The 14,402-nt window shown below is 44.5% G+C and overlaps 1 protein-coding gene across 1 annotated transcript in view; it reads right to left on the bottom strand.

Annotated features, from left to right (window-relative positions):
- Window positions 1-14,402, bottom strand: part of LOC145356777 (lysine-specific demethylase 5B-like) — a 340,420-nt gene that overhangs the window by 49,184 nt on the left and 276,834 nt on the right. Inside the window, exon 22 of the mRNA XM_080209644.1 lies at window positions 11,025-11,132. Coding sequence (XP_080065770.1) covers window positions 11,025-11,132 — 108 coding nt within the window. The remainder of the gene's footprint in view (window positions 1-11,024; window positions 11,133-14,402) is intronic.

Raw genomic sequence — 14,402 nt, 5'->3', positions numbered from 1 at the left:
GTGAGCCGATCAAGTCTGTGAAAAAAGGATTTGGGGATGAACACGGCATGCACAGAAAGAGATATAAAAACTTAGGGAGTATGTTCATCTTCACTGCATTGATGTGGCCCGCTAATGACAACAGGAGGATGAACCAACGTTTGAAGTCCTGTTCTGGAATAAAGTTAGCTCCAAAGAGCCCACAAAATTTGCAGTCCCAAGTAAGTAAACGGCAATCTTGAAAGGGAGGGTACGGAGCGGGAGGGTATGAGCCACTGCATTCAAAGGAAGGAGTTCACTCTTATTCAAGTATGCAAATCTTTATCTCTTCTTTGGACACGGGTGAGGTCCCAGAGGACTGGAGGATAGCGAACATGGTACCGTTATTCAAAAAGGGTAGTAGGGATAACCTGGGTAATTACAGGTCGGTGAGTTTGACATGAGTGGTAGGGAAGTTGTTGGAAAGGATTCTTAGGGATAGGATGTATAAGCATTTACAGTGTGGCAATTTGATTAGTGATAGGCAGCATGGATTTGTAAAGGGGAATGCCTTACGAATCTGGTAGAATTTTTTGAGGATGTGACAAAAATGGTCGACGAAGGACGAGCCGTGGATGTCGTCTACATGGATTTCAGTAAGGCGTCTGACAAAGTCCCTCGTGGTAGGTTGGTGGAAAAGGTAAGGCTTATGGGATACAAGGACAGGTGTCTAGATGGATTGAGAACTGGCTTGGTAATAGGAGACAGAGAGTAGTAGTGGAAGGGTCCTTTTCTAGCTGGAGGTCTGTTACTAGTGGTGTGCCGCAGGGCTCAGTACTGGGACCTTTGTTATTTGTAATATACGTAAATGACTTGGAAGAGGGAGTAAGTGGTGTGATCAGCAAGTTTGCAGATGATACGAAGATGGCTCGACTTGCTGATAGTGAGCAGCAGTGTCAGGCAATACAGCGGGATATAGATAGGCTAGTATACTGGGCAGAAAAATGGCAGATGGAGTTTAATCCAGATAAATGCGAGATGATGCATTTTGGAAGAAAGAATGTAGAGGGGGAGTTACACGATAAATGGTAGGCCTATTAAGAGTATAGAAACGCAGAGGGACCTGGGGGTGCAAGTACACAAGTCCTTGAAGGTGGCAGTACAGGTGGAGAAGGTGACGAAGAAGGCCTATGGTATGCTTGCCTTTATAGGGAGGGGTATAGAGTATAAAAGCTGGCGTATAATGTTGCAGTTGTATAGAACGTTGGTTCACCCGCATTTGGAGTACTGCGTCCAGTTCTGGTTGCCTTACTGCCGGAAGGACGTGGAGACCCTGGAGAGAGTGCAGAGGTTTACCAGGATGTTGCCTGGTATGGAAGGTCTGAGCTACGAGGAAAGATTGGGCAAACTGGGGCTGTTCTCCTTAGAAAGGCGGAGAATGAGGGGAGATCTAATACAGGTGTATAAGATTATGAAGGGTATAGATAAAGTGAACAGGGGTAAGCTTTTTCCTAGGTTGGATACGATAATTACAAGGGGCCATGGACTTAGGGTGAGGGGGCCGAGGTATAACTCGGATGTTAGAGGAAGGTTTTTCACACAGAGGGTGGTGGGGGCCTGGAACGCACCGCCAAGTAGAGTGGTGGAGGCAGGCACGCTAGGGTTGTTTAAGACTTACTTAGACAGGTACATGAACGGACTAGAGATGGAGGGATATAGGAGACTTTTCTAAATCAAGATCAAGAGCTTTGGGACGTCCCTGGGAATCAACTGATTCCTATGGACCTTCCAACATATTTCATGGCTCACTTGCTTTATTTTTGCGCTTCTGGGGATTCCGTAAATGTCTAAGTTTTGCATGTCTATTGATGTCTTTTCTTTTACTTCACAGCTGATTCAGTCCGCCTTGTTGACCAACAAGGGCATACATGTGGTGGGTCGTGCGAGGGCTACTCTTGGATGTTGCTTCGAGAGTTGCCTAGTGCTTCACGTCGTTAGTGTGCGCTTAAACTGGACCATCTGATGGGCAACATGACAGCTCAGTGACTATCACTGCTGTGCAGATACATGGATTTGGGCCGGTGTCTGCGGGAGGTTGCACATTCTCCCTGTGACTGCGTGGGTTTTCTCCGGGTGCTCTGGTTTGCTCCCACATCCCAAAAACGTGCTCTAAGGCTGATTGGTGTAACAAATTGTCCCTAAATTAGTCTTCCCTCAAACTTCCCCAATAGGCACAGACAAAGGTCATGGGTAGATGTGGGCACTCATAATGTAAAATGGCGGTGCGGGCTCGTCGGGCCAAAGGGCCTGTTTCCTGTGCTGTGTTGTTCTTTGTTCAAGTTAAGCTTGTATCCTGAAACATGACCAAACCTCTCTAGTACAGATAAGACTTCAGGAATCGAGTTGGACGGGTCACCGACATACAATAGTAGGTCATCCACAGGCAACAATGCTCTCCGCTTGATTCCCTCCTGACTAATCCCCACCACTTGTTTCCTGTTGCGAAAAGCCACAGCAAGAAATTCAATAGCAATGGCAAATAACAGGAGAGAGGGGGGGCATCCTTGTTTAGTGCCCCAGGACAAAGGGAACAAAGCTGAATGCACATTGTTTGTCTGGAATGAGGCTAGGGGGCAGAGTACAGTATTTTGATCCAGGAACCCGAACCCCCCAAGAGCATAAAATAAATAATCCAATTCCACCTGATCAAACACTTTTTCAGCGTCCAGCAAGATTAACATCTCTGGTAACTGGAAGAAGGCAGCGTATACATAATGTTAAACAGCTGCCGAATATTCGAGTACATATGTCTATTTTTAATGAACCCAGTTCGGTCAGGTGAGATGATAGCGGGCAGAATGTCCTCCAAGCGAAGAGCCAGAATCTTAGAGTCACTTTGAGGTCCACATTCAGCAATGAGATTGGTGCATAAGAGCCACAGATTTGTGTGTCCTTATTCTTTTTAAGGGTAAGCGAAATTGTTGCTTGCCTCGAAGTCTGCAGGAGAAAGCGATTCTCATATGATTCGTTGAACATGCACAGTAGCAGGGCAGCCAACCTATCCATAAATTTTTTGTAGAATTGATGGGGTCACCATCTGATCCCAAACATTTCCCACTTGGCATAGTTCTGGCCACCCTAACAAATTCTTCAAAGTTGATTGGTTTCTCCAGTGCTGCAGCCTCTCCCCTGTCCGCCACAGGGCGATTCAGTGCCCCGTAGAACTACTGAAAGTCTGACTCAGAGGCAGTACACAGTACAGAGGGTTGAGTAAAAGTTCCTAAACAGTTCATTTATTCGCTGTGGACCAGCAGAGATGCCATTTGGAGCTTGCATTTGTGGTATTAGACTTCTGGTGGAGAACTGGCACAGCTGATGAGCTAGTAACTTGCTTGCCTTTTCCCCACGCTCGTAGTGTGTATACTTAAGATTTGAACAGCATCCCTTCCACTTGACGGGAGGACAAGGTCTCACACTCAGTCTGCAGTAGTAAACATTTCTTATATAGCTCTGGGAATGAGCCCAGAACTTACGTGCATCAGCTTGGGTAATACACCCCAGCAGTTCCGATAACCTCCGACCTCTGTGCTTTGCCTTATGCACTGAATAAGATATGATCTGGACTCTTAAATAAGCCTTCAATGTCTCCCATAATGTAGCTGCCGAAACTCTAAGAAATCATCAATTTGGGTTAACAGAAATCTAACAAATTCATCAGAGAGCATACAAGTATTAATATGCCAAGGTATACAGGGGCCCACCCTCCTCTCCACTACCAAGTCCAAGGGAATATGGTCCATGATTACAATGGTTTCATAGGAGCATGAGCACACGGCCAGGAGCAACTTATTATTTACCAAAAACTAATCTTTCTGTGAACACGTTCGGTGGACAGGTGAAAAAAAAAATTCCCTACTAGTTGCGTTAAGAAACGCCCGTGGATCTGACACCATGTGTTCTGTGAGAAATGATTTAATAATTTCTGTCAACTTGGAAGATACAGCAGTCCTGGGTGAGGAGCAGTCCAGGGCAGATTCAACCAACAGTTGAAATCTCCACTCAGTATCAATGGATGTGAATTCAAATCTGGAAGTAGTGTGAAAAACAATTGGAAAAAATTTTCACAGTCCCAGTTTGGGGCATACACATTGGCTAACACCAGGACGTCCCATATAATTTACCTGTGACAATAGGCCATTTGAATCAGAAATGACATTGGCTGCTAACAAGGGTAAGGACTTGTGAATGATATTCCAGCTAAGTGAACTTGATTGCTCCGAGGTTGGACCCTAAGGGCCTCCTAGCTAGCATCCCACATCCCTAACAGTGGCCTGGTATCCCTCCTCACTGGGGAAACTCCCCTGCAACTGCTGACATCACTGGATGCCAAACCACATCCATGGAGAAAAACAGATATAGCAAAGAAGACAGAGAACACCCACACAAACCAAACCCACAAACACAGCATCCCCATCTACCCACCCTCCGCCCTCCACCTCATGCACCCTCCCAAATAGGGTGTCTGCGCTTCCAACACCTCCTTATCATGGCACCTTCACAGCACACTGCATGGGACACGATGTCCACCTCCATTCCCATCGCGGTCACAGGTGCTATAATCTGAAAAGGTCTGTAGAAATACCAAACATTTAACACTTAACAGTCGTAAAACTCACTATACTTTCCTGCCCGACAATTTGATCCAAGTATAGCACGCAGATTCATGAAATACAAATAAAAGTTTACATCTGCTAAGCGGTCACACGATTTAAAAGTCTGCTCCACAAACTTCATCGCCGATGCCAGATCTGTGAACTTGAGATCAGTTCCATTGTTGAGAGTAAGCCTCAAGCAGGACAGAAAGTGAAGCCCAAACCTGACCCAGGACAGTCACACAGAAGTCGTCTGGCATCAGTGAAGACTGCCCTTCTCCTTGCCTCCGCCGGGGTAAAATCTGGAAATATCAACAGCTTGTTTCCTGGTACCTCAGTGTGGTAGACACAGTAAGAAGTCTCACAACACCAGGTTGAAGTCCAACCAGTTTATTTGATAGTAAACCCACAAGCTTTCGGGGTTTGCACTTTCTTCAGGTGAGTGGAGAGTGGAGCGTCACCTGACGAAGGGACAAACCCCAAAAGCTTGTGGGTTTACTATCAAATAAACTGGTTGGACTTTAACCTGGTGTTGTGAGACTTCTTATTGTGTTTACCCCAGTCCAACGCTGGCATCTCCACATCATGACCTCAATGCAGTAGCCTGTGTTGCTTAGTGCAGCATTCTGTCTCATGCTGAGCTGTAATATACTGGTACAATAATGGGCCGAGGGGCTTCTCCTGGTCTGGGCTTTGCCCATTACACCCCATGTGTGCGATCCAGAAGTGGCTCATCCTTAAGTTCCAGCACATTCTTCAATTATTGGGCAACACAAGTGTGTGATATTTGGACCCTCGATTCCCTCTGGAAGGCTTTTCAGAAAGATGTTATTTCGTTTTTGGCATCCTTCCGTCTCATCACATTTCTCCCTTAGGGATTTAACCTCCGATGTCAAATGAGTAACTTGGCTCTTCAGTTCGGATGTAGTATTTCCACTAAATGCCTCTGAGTCCTCAAGCTCCTTCAAGCGGTTCTCATGGGCAACAGTGACACTTTGGAGAGATTTAACACAGGATCCGAGCTCCTCTTGCAGCTCTTCTACCTTGGCCTGCAATCAGTGGCCCACTGGTCCAATTTACTGTCCAATCTCCATAATAGCTTCCCCTATCCTTTTGCACTGCATGCTCTGTTCAGGGATCCTCCAGGAGAGCGTCGTCCCCTCTGCCCCTGTGGTCCCACTCTTCGATTTTGGCTTGCCTCCTGCCATTTTGCCAGTGACAGCACCCATGGGCTTACCCATTTCCTCCAACCTGGAGTGCTATTTCTTGGTCCACATATCAAGCTGTCTTGCTTTTCGATCTACCAGAGTTCTTACATGGTTTAGTCTTCACCTTACTTCATCCTTAGCTAGGCGAACAAGAGCAGTAAAGGATTCCCAGCCGAGCTGCAAGTTGCAACTCTTCTCCCTCGCTTTAATTCACCCCTGGTTGGGTGAAGAAAGAAACAGCACAGTGTACTGAGGTTGATTTGATAGTTGCAGTTTTTAAATCACGCAGGAGTTATTCCCTGGGCTGCCTTTCACTTTAAATCAATTTACACTTGACTGAGTGAAAAAATGGCAACACGGTTCCAAGCTAAACAGCAAGTCCCAACATGCCTTTCAATGGGCTCTAGCTGCAAAAAAAAAGCAATCCAGAAATAGAAGTAACAGCTTGCAGTTTGCAGCAGGGCCTCAGCGGCTCCTGCTTCCCACCTTAATTCACCCTTTCTTGGGTGAAAATAGAATAGAGTTTGCAGACTGAGCTGAAATTAAAACTTCCCTTCTGAGCACATACAGTAAATTCCAACCGGCAGGAGATCTAAAAACAACCTTTTCCAGCTAGACTTTCGTAGTTCTCTCCATGCAACAGCACCCCAGGTATGTTTAAAGCTTGATGTACATTAAACACTCTCCAGACCTCATCAAACAGCCAGGTTTCAAGAAAGATCTTGCCACCTATGGATCATGCTTCCTCTCTCACCAGCACTATCTTTGATCCTCCTCCTACTCCTGTATTCAAGTAGTCTAACTGCTTCTCAACCTTTTAGATTGTGTCACCTTACTGCCAGACACTACGTTGCTGAGGACTATCCTACTCCCAGTATTCATCATTCCCCATCTGATACTTTAGCCTGAACTTACACTCTGGTAGAGTTGGAACAATTCCCTGCTTTGCAAACCAAACCAGAAAGGCATGACCAAGATGTTCTGATTTTCAGTCTAGGGGAGAGGTCAGGGTTCTCAGAATCATGGAGGGTGACTCCAGAAACAGTGAGGGGGTGGGCTAGAAGCAAGGCTTGCATTGCTGCACTGTGTCAAGGTTTCAAATAAAAGCAAAACATAAAACAGTCCTTCAGCCCTCAAGCCTGTCACTGCCCATGTCCCAACATGTTAATCCATGCTCCTCACCAATGCCCCTATGGCCTTTTAGAGCTCCTATGCAAGCTTAGTGCCAACACATGCCTCCTCTACTCACCATCCTTACATTTACCATGCTAACTCGCATAGTACCCACCATGGGCAGACTTCAAGGCCATGCTGGGATTTAAACATATCTCTTATCAGAAATTCACCATTTTCCAAAAAAACTCTGATAAAAATCCATTTGCTACATTTAATCCTTAATAAAAACAAGCAATGGAATTCACTGTCTCACTTCAAAGAGTTTATAATCACTTGGAACCGTAATGACAGGCACCCTGCTGTGATAACAAAATGTTGCAAATGATAGCCTAATGTCAACTTAATGAAATAGCAAGCACAATTTCTTTCTTAAGCAATGCAGGCAGTATTTCCTCACAATTAGTCGAAGGGTAGGAAATGCCTTGATAGCTCCTCTTGACAGTTCTAATGAATTTATGCCCACCTCATTTCAAAGAATCAGGTCTGGTAGTGTTTCCTTTCTCCTTGGACTGGAAACATACTGCTATGGAAAGTTTTCCCGCTCACACTCCAGGAATTTTGAACCTTCTCTGCCCTTTACGTTTCTACTATTCAAGTTTATAATAAGGTAATTAAAGTCCCCATTAAAACTTCTAATTCGTGCACCTCTCTGTAATTTGCTTGCAAATTTGTTCCTCTACATCCTACCCATTAGTTGATGGTTAATAGACTACACCAAGCAATGTAATTGCATCTTTCTTGTTTCTTAGCTCTGGTTAAATAGATTGTGTCCTTAACCCATTTGGAATATCCTCTTTCTCCAGCACTGCAATGCTCTTGTTAAACAATACCACTTCTTTTTTTTCCTATCTTTCCTGAACATCTCGCATGCAGGAATATTTAACACTTGATCCAGCCCTTCCCCGAGCCAGGTCTCTGTTATAGAGACAACATCATACTGCCACATGTCAATTGAAGCCTGTGATTCACCATTCTTATTAACCACACTCCATGCATTCACAACATGCCTATAATTCTGATTTTGATTTATTATTTTATCCCTTATTCTGAACTGGGAGCAGGTAGAGCTTTACTTCCCATGCACAGAGGCTCCTATAGAGGTAGACAGCTGTTGCAAACTATATCTCCAGATTTGCAGATGACAGAAAGCTGCGTGGGAGAGTGAGCTGTGAGGAGAATGCAGAGATCCTTCAGTATGAATTGGACAAGTTGAGTGAGTGGGAAAATGATTGGCAGATGTAGTATCATTTGGATAAATTTGAGGTTATCCACTTTGGTAGCAAAAATGGGAATCACAGAATCCCTACTGTGCAGGAGGTCGTCATTTGGCCCATTGAGCCTGCACTGACAAAAATCCCATCCAGGCCGTATCCCCGTAACCCCACATATTTTCCTGCTAATCCTCCTCACATTAAGGGGCAATTTACCCTGGCTAATCAACCTAACTTGCACATCTTTGGCATGCGAGAGGAAACTGGAGGATCCGGAAGAAACCCACACAGACAAGGGGATAATGTGCAAACTCCATACAGTCACCCGAGGCTTGAATTGAACCCCAGGTTCCTGGCGCTGTGAGGCAGCAGTGCCGCCACAGAAGGCAGATGACTATCTGAATGGCCATAAATTAGGTGTGGGGAATGTGCAACGAGACCTGGATGCCCTCGTACACCAGTCACTGAAGTTAAGTATGCAGGTGCAGCAGGCAGTAAAAAAGACAAATGGTATGTTGGTCTCCATAGCGAGAGAATTCGAGTACACTGGCAGGGATGTCTTGATGCAATTATATAAGGCCTTGGCGAGACCACACCTGGAATATTGTATGCTGTTTTGGTTTCATTATCTGAGGAAGATGTTCTCACTCTAGAGGTAGCGCAGAGAAGGTTTACCAGACAGATTTCTGGGATGACGGGATCGACATATGAGGAGAGATCGAGTTGATTAGGATTGCATTTGCTGGAGTTGGAGTGTCCAGGACCAAGGGTTACAGTCTTCAGGATAGAGTGTAGCCCATTTAGAATGGAGATGAGAAGAAATTTCTTCATCCAGAGAGTGATCAGTGTAAGGAAATTTGTACTCAATATGTAAGCATGTTAGTACTTAGAGAATTTGTACTGAATAATTGTGCCTAAACTGGATATGAAATACGGAAGCAAGGATAGTATTAGAATGTCTTCCTTGAAGTAGAATTAGGATGGGTAGGATGGGTAATCAAGTATAGCTGATTTGTAACCTAATATAATCAAGTGTAGCAAATGTGATCAAAGCAGGAGGCCCAGAGAAGCAATATAGCAGTTACTTACTAGCAAATGCAACCAATAGTCCCTTAGGGGACAATGGACACAACCCAGCTGTCCAGCTTGAGATTGACCGTAATAAAAAGAAAATAACAGCATGTTTTTCTTCACATTCGGCCTAAGTCAGCTAAACCACTATTAGTGTACAAGCAGAGTTGTAAAGATAAAAGCAAGGGATATAACCACCATGGTTTCAAGAAGAAAAGAGAGGAAACAGGGGGTGATCAATCTCAAGCAAGACAGATAAAGGGTCAGTGGGTCGTAAAAGCGAGATAAGGATCTTGAGGTATGGAGCTGAAATGTGCTTAAAAAGACTGTAAGCCGATGGCTCGTTGGAGTGTTCCGGACATCCCGGCTTTATTTCTCTTGTACTGGAAATAAAGTCCATTGCTTGGAGGATTACAACTCAGACTCTCTGTTTCAATCGGGTTAAATAAGTTGTCGTCTTGGGGAACCACGACATCAGCCTGTGGAACTCGGTATCAGAGAAAGTAATTGAGGCTTTTAAGAGGCAGTTAGAGCACTTGAGGCAAAGAGGATCAAAGGATATGCTGGTGGAAGATGGGATCAGGCTACTGAGTTGGATGATCGGGCACGATCAAAATGAATGGCAGAGCAGGCTCAAAAGGCCTCCTCCTGCTCCTTTTTTTATGTAAACATTGGCCTTTTGTCAATTTCTGCCCTAACTGTTCTCCAATTTGCCATCTATGAGTGGGAATATGCAGCAAATTCCGTCCCTAATTTTGCACTAATTAGTCATCATCCTCAAGAGATGGGAAGTGGAAAAATGAAGATACCAGTAAAATCTGTTTGACTTCTCAGCGAGATAGCCATTTTGGTGCTTATGAATTCAGGTTTACTAAAATCAAGCACTGAATTCCTTCAAGGGTTTTAAGAACTGAGAAGCCTATAACTAGCTGGATGTCTAATTTAGTAAATGTTGTCACATTTCCCTATTCATAGCAATAAAACACTCACAACACATTAGAAAATAAATAATTTGATTTATATAGTGCATTTCATGTCTCTGAACTGCCCTAAAACATCTTAGTCAATTAATCAATTTTGAAGTGCAGCCACTATTTGTATGCAAACATGGAAGCAATTTGTAAAGTCACCACAGTCCCAGATGACCATCGGCTGCCCACCCCTTTGACAGGGAGAGCTGACTGTAGTGACTTAACATGAGGATCACCACACCTCAGGTAAGAGGCAAGGTTGAGAAGGTGGGTCTTCATGAATAACCTCAGCTGGTTGGAGAATCCTGCATCACTAAATAGCTGTCCAGCCAACTGAACTAAACTGCCCTAAAGCTACACAAAATTCAATAGCAATGAAGTAAAATTTTTGAGTTAATCTGCTATTATGGGTCAAGTTTTAGAGTGAGGTGCGTTCCTCATGATCTTCTGCCTCAGAAACTAATGCCAATACCGGGCTAGGGTTGACACTATTAACAAATTCTACATAAGTCAATACCCTGTTTTCTTTTGGTTATATTTCAGATTTTCAGCATTTTGTGTATGTGATACCAGATTCATCTGGGCAAGTTATTTGTGCAGGTGTTTCAGTACTAGTAGGAAACATAATTCATGAGTTCGTAGCAGAGACAACTTTCTTGTGTAAAATGCAATATTTGGAGATTTAGAAGACACACCAACTTCAACTCTTCTACTGTTTTGAATGATCTGTTAACAAAACATTGTCAATGACATCGTCCCATTACCCCAGTAACTTACACTTTCTAGTTTTGGAACTTTCCCTTTCCCATTCTGTAAACATTCTTTTGATTTCTTTATTTTCTTTTTCAGTCCAGTTGCACAAATGTCTGACCTGGGACACAGCACCTAAGACAACAAAATTGGTCATTTATCAGCAATGCAATAACAGCAGAAGATTTCATAGTTTATCTCTCAGAACATGACACTAATATTGAAGACCCACTAATAATTGCACTTATTTCAGCAACATTACCAAATATGTCAACAATTGTGGTGGTTATATTAAACATATGTTGCAGTTCTGAATATTTAGGTCTCTTGGTTCATTCAATGGTCTAAACAACTCTAAGCAGTTCTAGTGCTTTTTAATATGCCTACCAGCATTTTACAAATTGTCTCACACTATACTATGCAAATGGCAATTTAAAACTGTGTCAACATGGTTATGAACCCTGCTGATGTTCAATGTAAGGTGTCCCAAATCCCAGAAGGGAAACTTCGAACGTTGATAGAACGAAGAACAAAAACAGCCCGGGAAACAAGCCCTTCGGCCCAACGAGCCCGCACCGCCATTTTAACATTACCAGTCCCCCCTCCACCTATGACCCTTATCTATGCTTATGGCATTCCACATTGAGGGAAAACTAATTTAGGGACAATTTATTACCTCCAATCAGCCTAATAGCACATCTTTGGGGTGTGGGAGGAAACCAGAGCACCTGGAGAAAACCCACGCAAGCACGGGGAGAACGTGCAAACTCCCACAGACACTGGCCCAAATCTTTGTGTCTGCACAGCAAACAGTGATAGTCACTGAACTGTCGTGTTGCCCAGCATCTGGTCCAGCTTAAGCGTACACTAACGACATGAAGCACTAGGCTATTCTCGAACATCCAAGAGCAGCCTTGTACGACCCATCGCGTGTATGCCCCTCGTTGGACAACAAGGCGGACCGACTTAAAACCTGTGAATTAGAAGAGAAAAACATTAGTATCATTCCACATCCTTGTGCATTACCAGGGATGTCCCAATGCTACTGAACCTTACTAAAAACAATCTCCTATATCCTTCCATCTCCAACCCACTCATGTGCCTGTCTAAGTAACTCTTAAACAACTCCAGCGTGCCTGCCTCCAGCATCTTGCTTGGCAGAGCATTCCATACCCCCACTACCCTCTGTGTGAAAAACCTCCCTCTAATGTCCATGTTATACCTCTCCCCCCTCACCCTAAGACCGTGGCCCCTTGTACTGTGCGTTTCTAACATAGGAAATAGCTTACCACTGTTGACTCTATCTATACCCTTCATAATCTTATACACCTCTATTAGATCTCCCCTCAGTTGCCGTCTTTCAATGGAAAACAGCCCCAATTTGCTCAATCTTTCCTCATAACCCAGTCCTTCCATACCAGGCAGAATCCTGGTAAACATCCTCTGCACTCTCTCCAGGGTCTCCACGTCTTTCCGGTAGTAAGGCGACCAGAACTGGACGCAGTACTCCAAGTGCGGCCTAACCAACGTTCTATACAACTGCAACATTAGACTCCAGCTCTTATACTCTATACCCCTTCCTATAAAGGCTAACATACCATAAGCTTTCTTCACAGCCTTCTCCACTTGTACTGCCACCTTCAAAGACGGTGCACTTGCACCCCCAGGTCCCGCTGCGTTTCTATACTCTTTATAGGTCTACCCTTTATCTTGTAACTCCCCCCTACATTATTTCGGCCAAAATGCATCACCTCACATTTATCAAGATTAAACTCCATTTGCCATATATCTGCCCAATATATCAGCCTATCTATATCCCGTTGTATTGCCTGACACTGCTCCTCACTGCCTGCCAATCCAGCCATCTTAGCGTCATCTGCAAATTTGCTGATCACACCACTTACTCCCTCTTCCAAGTCATTTATATATACTACAAAAAGAAGAGGTCCCAGTACTGAGCCTTGCGGCACACCACTAGTGACAGACCTCCAGCTAGAAAAGGACCCTTCCACTACTACTCTCTGTCTCCTCTTACCAAGCCAGTTCTCAACCCATCTAGATACCTGGCCTTGTATTCCATGAGCCTTAACCTTTTCAACCAACCTACCATGAGGGACTTTGTCAAACGCCTTACTGAAATCCATATAGACGACATCAATGGCTCGTCCTTTGTCCACCGTTTTTGTCACCTCCTCAAAAAATTCTACCAGATTCGTAAAGCAAGACTTCCCCTTAACAAAGCCATGCTGCATATCCCTAATCAGATCGCAACGCTTTAAATGCTCATACATCCTATCCCTAAGAATCCTCTCCATCAACTTGCCTACCATTGACGTCAAACTCACCGGCCTATAGTTACCAGGATTATCCCTCCTACCCTTTTTCAACAACGGTACCACGTTCGCTATCCTCCAGTCCTCTGGGACCTCACACAAAGAAGAGACAAAGATTTGCGTCAGAGGCCCAGCAATTTCTTCTCTCGCCTCCCTAAGCAGCCTAGGATAAATGCCATCAGGCCCCGGAGATTTATCAGTTTTAATGCTATCTAAAAGCCCTAACACTCCTTCCCTCGTAATCGATAGTTCCTTCAATTGGTCTACAATTCCCTCGAAGACTGTACCAGACATCAAGCCCCTATCCTTCGTGAATACTGACGCGAAATATTCATTCAGGATCTCCCCCATTCCCTTGGACTCTAAGCACAATTTCCCTCCTCTGTCCCTGAGAGGACCGATTTTTCCTCTATCCACCCTTTTGTTCCGGACATAGGAGTAAAATGCCTTTGGATTTTCCTTAATCCTACCTGCCAAAGCCACTTCATGCCCCCTTTTTGCCCTCCTAACTCCACTTTTGAGCTCCCTCCTACTCTCTCTGTATTCCTCCAACGCTCTCTCCGTTCCCAGTTGCTTAGACCTAACATACGCCTCTCGTTTCTTCCTGACCAAGTCCTCAATATCTCTTGTAATCCACGGCTCTCTAATCCTACCTTTCCCATCCTTCCTCTTAACCGACACATGCCTTTCCTGCAACCATTTCAGTTTTCCCTTGAAAGACTCCCACAATGCTAACATAAGAACATAAGAAATAGGAGCAGGAGTAGGCCATCTAGCCCTTCGAGCCTGCCCTGCCATTCAATAAGATCATGGCTGATCTGTCGTGGCTCAGTTCCACATTCCCGCCCTCTCCCCATAACCCTTAATCCCCTCTCTTATCAAAAACCCATCAACCCGCGTCTTAAAAATATTTAGCGAGGTAGCCTCCAGGGCTATTCAGCCAGCCATGAGACTAACGTGGACTTGCCCTCCAACAGCCTATCCCAGTCTGTATCCCTAAGCTCCTGCCTAATCCGGCCTTCCCCCAATTTAGCACCCTCCCCTTAGGACAGCACTCATCTTTTTACCAGTG

The sequence above is a fragment of the Carcharhinus amblyrhynchos genome, chromosome 22 (genome assembly GCF_965287045.1).
Source record: "Carcharhinus amblyrhynchos chromosome 22, sCarAmb.v2.hapA, whole genome shotgun sequence".
Classification (NCBI taxonomy): Eukaryota; Metazoa; Chordata; class Chondrichthyes; order Carcharhiniformes; family Carcharhinidae; genus Carcharhinus; species Carcharhinus amblyrhynchos.
The sequence above is the reverse complement of the archived record's forward strand: the minus strand, read 5'-3'. Positions and strand labels throughout refer to the sequence as shown.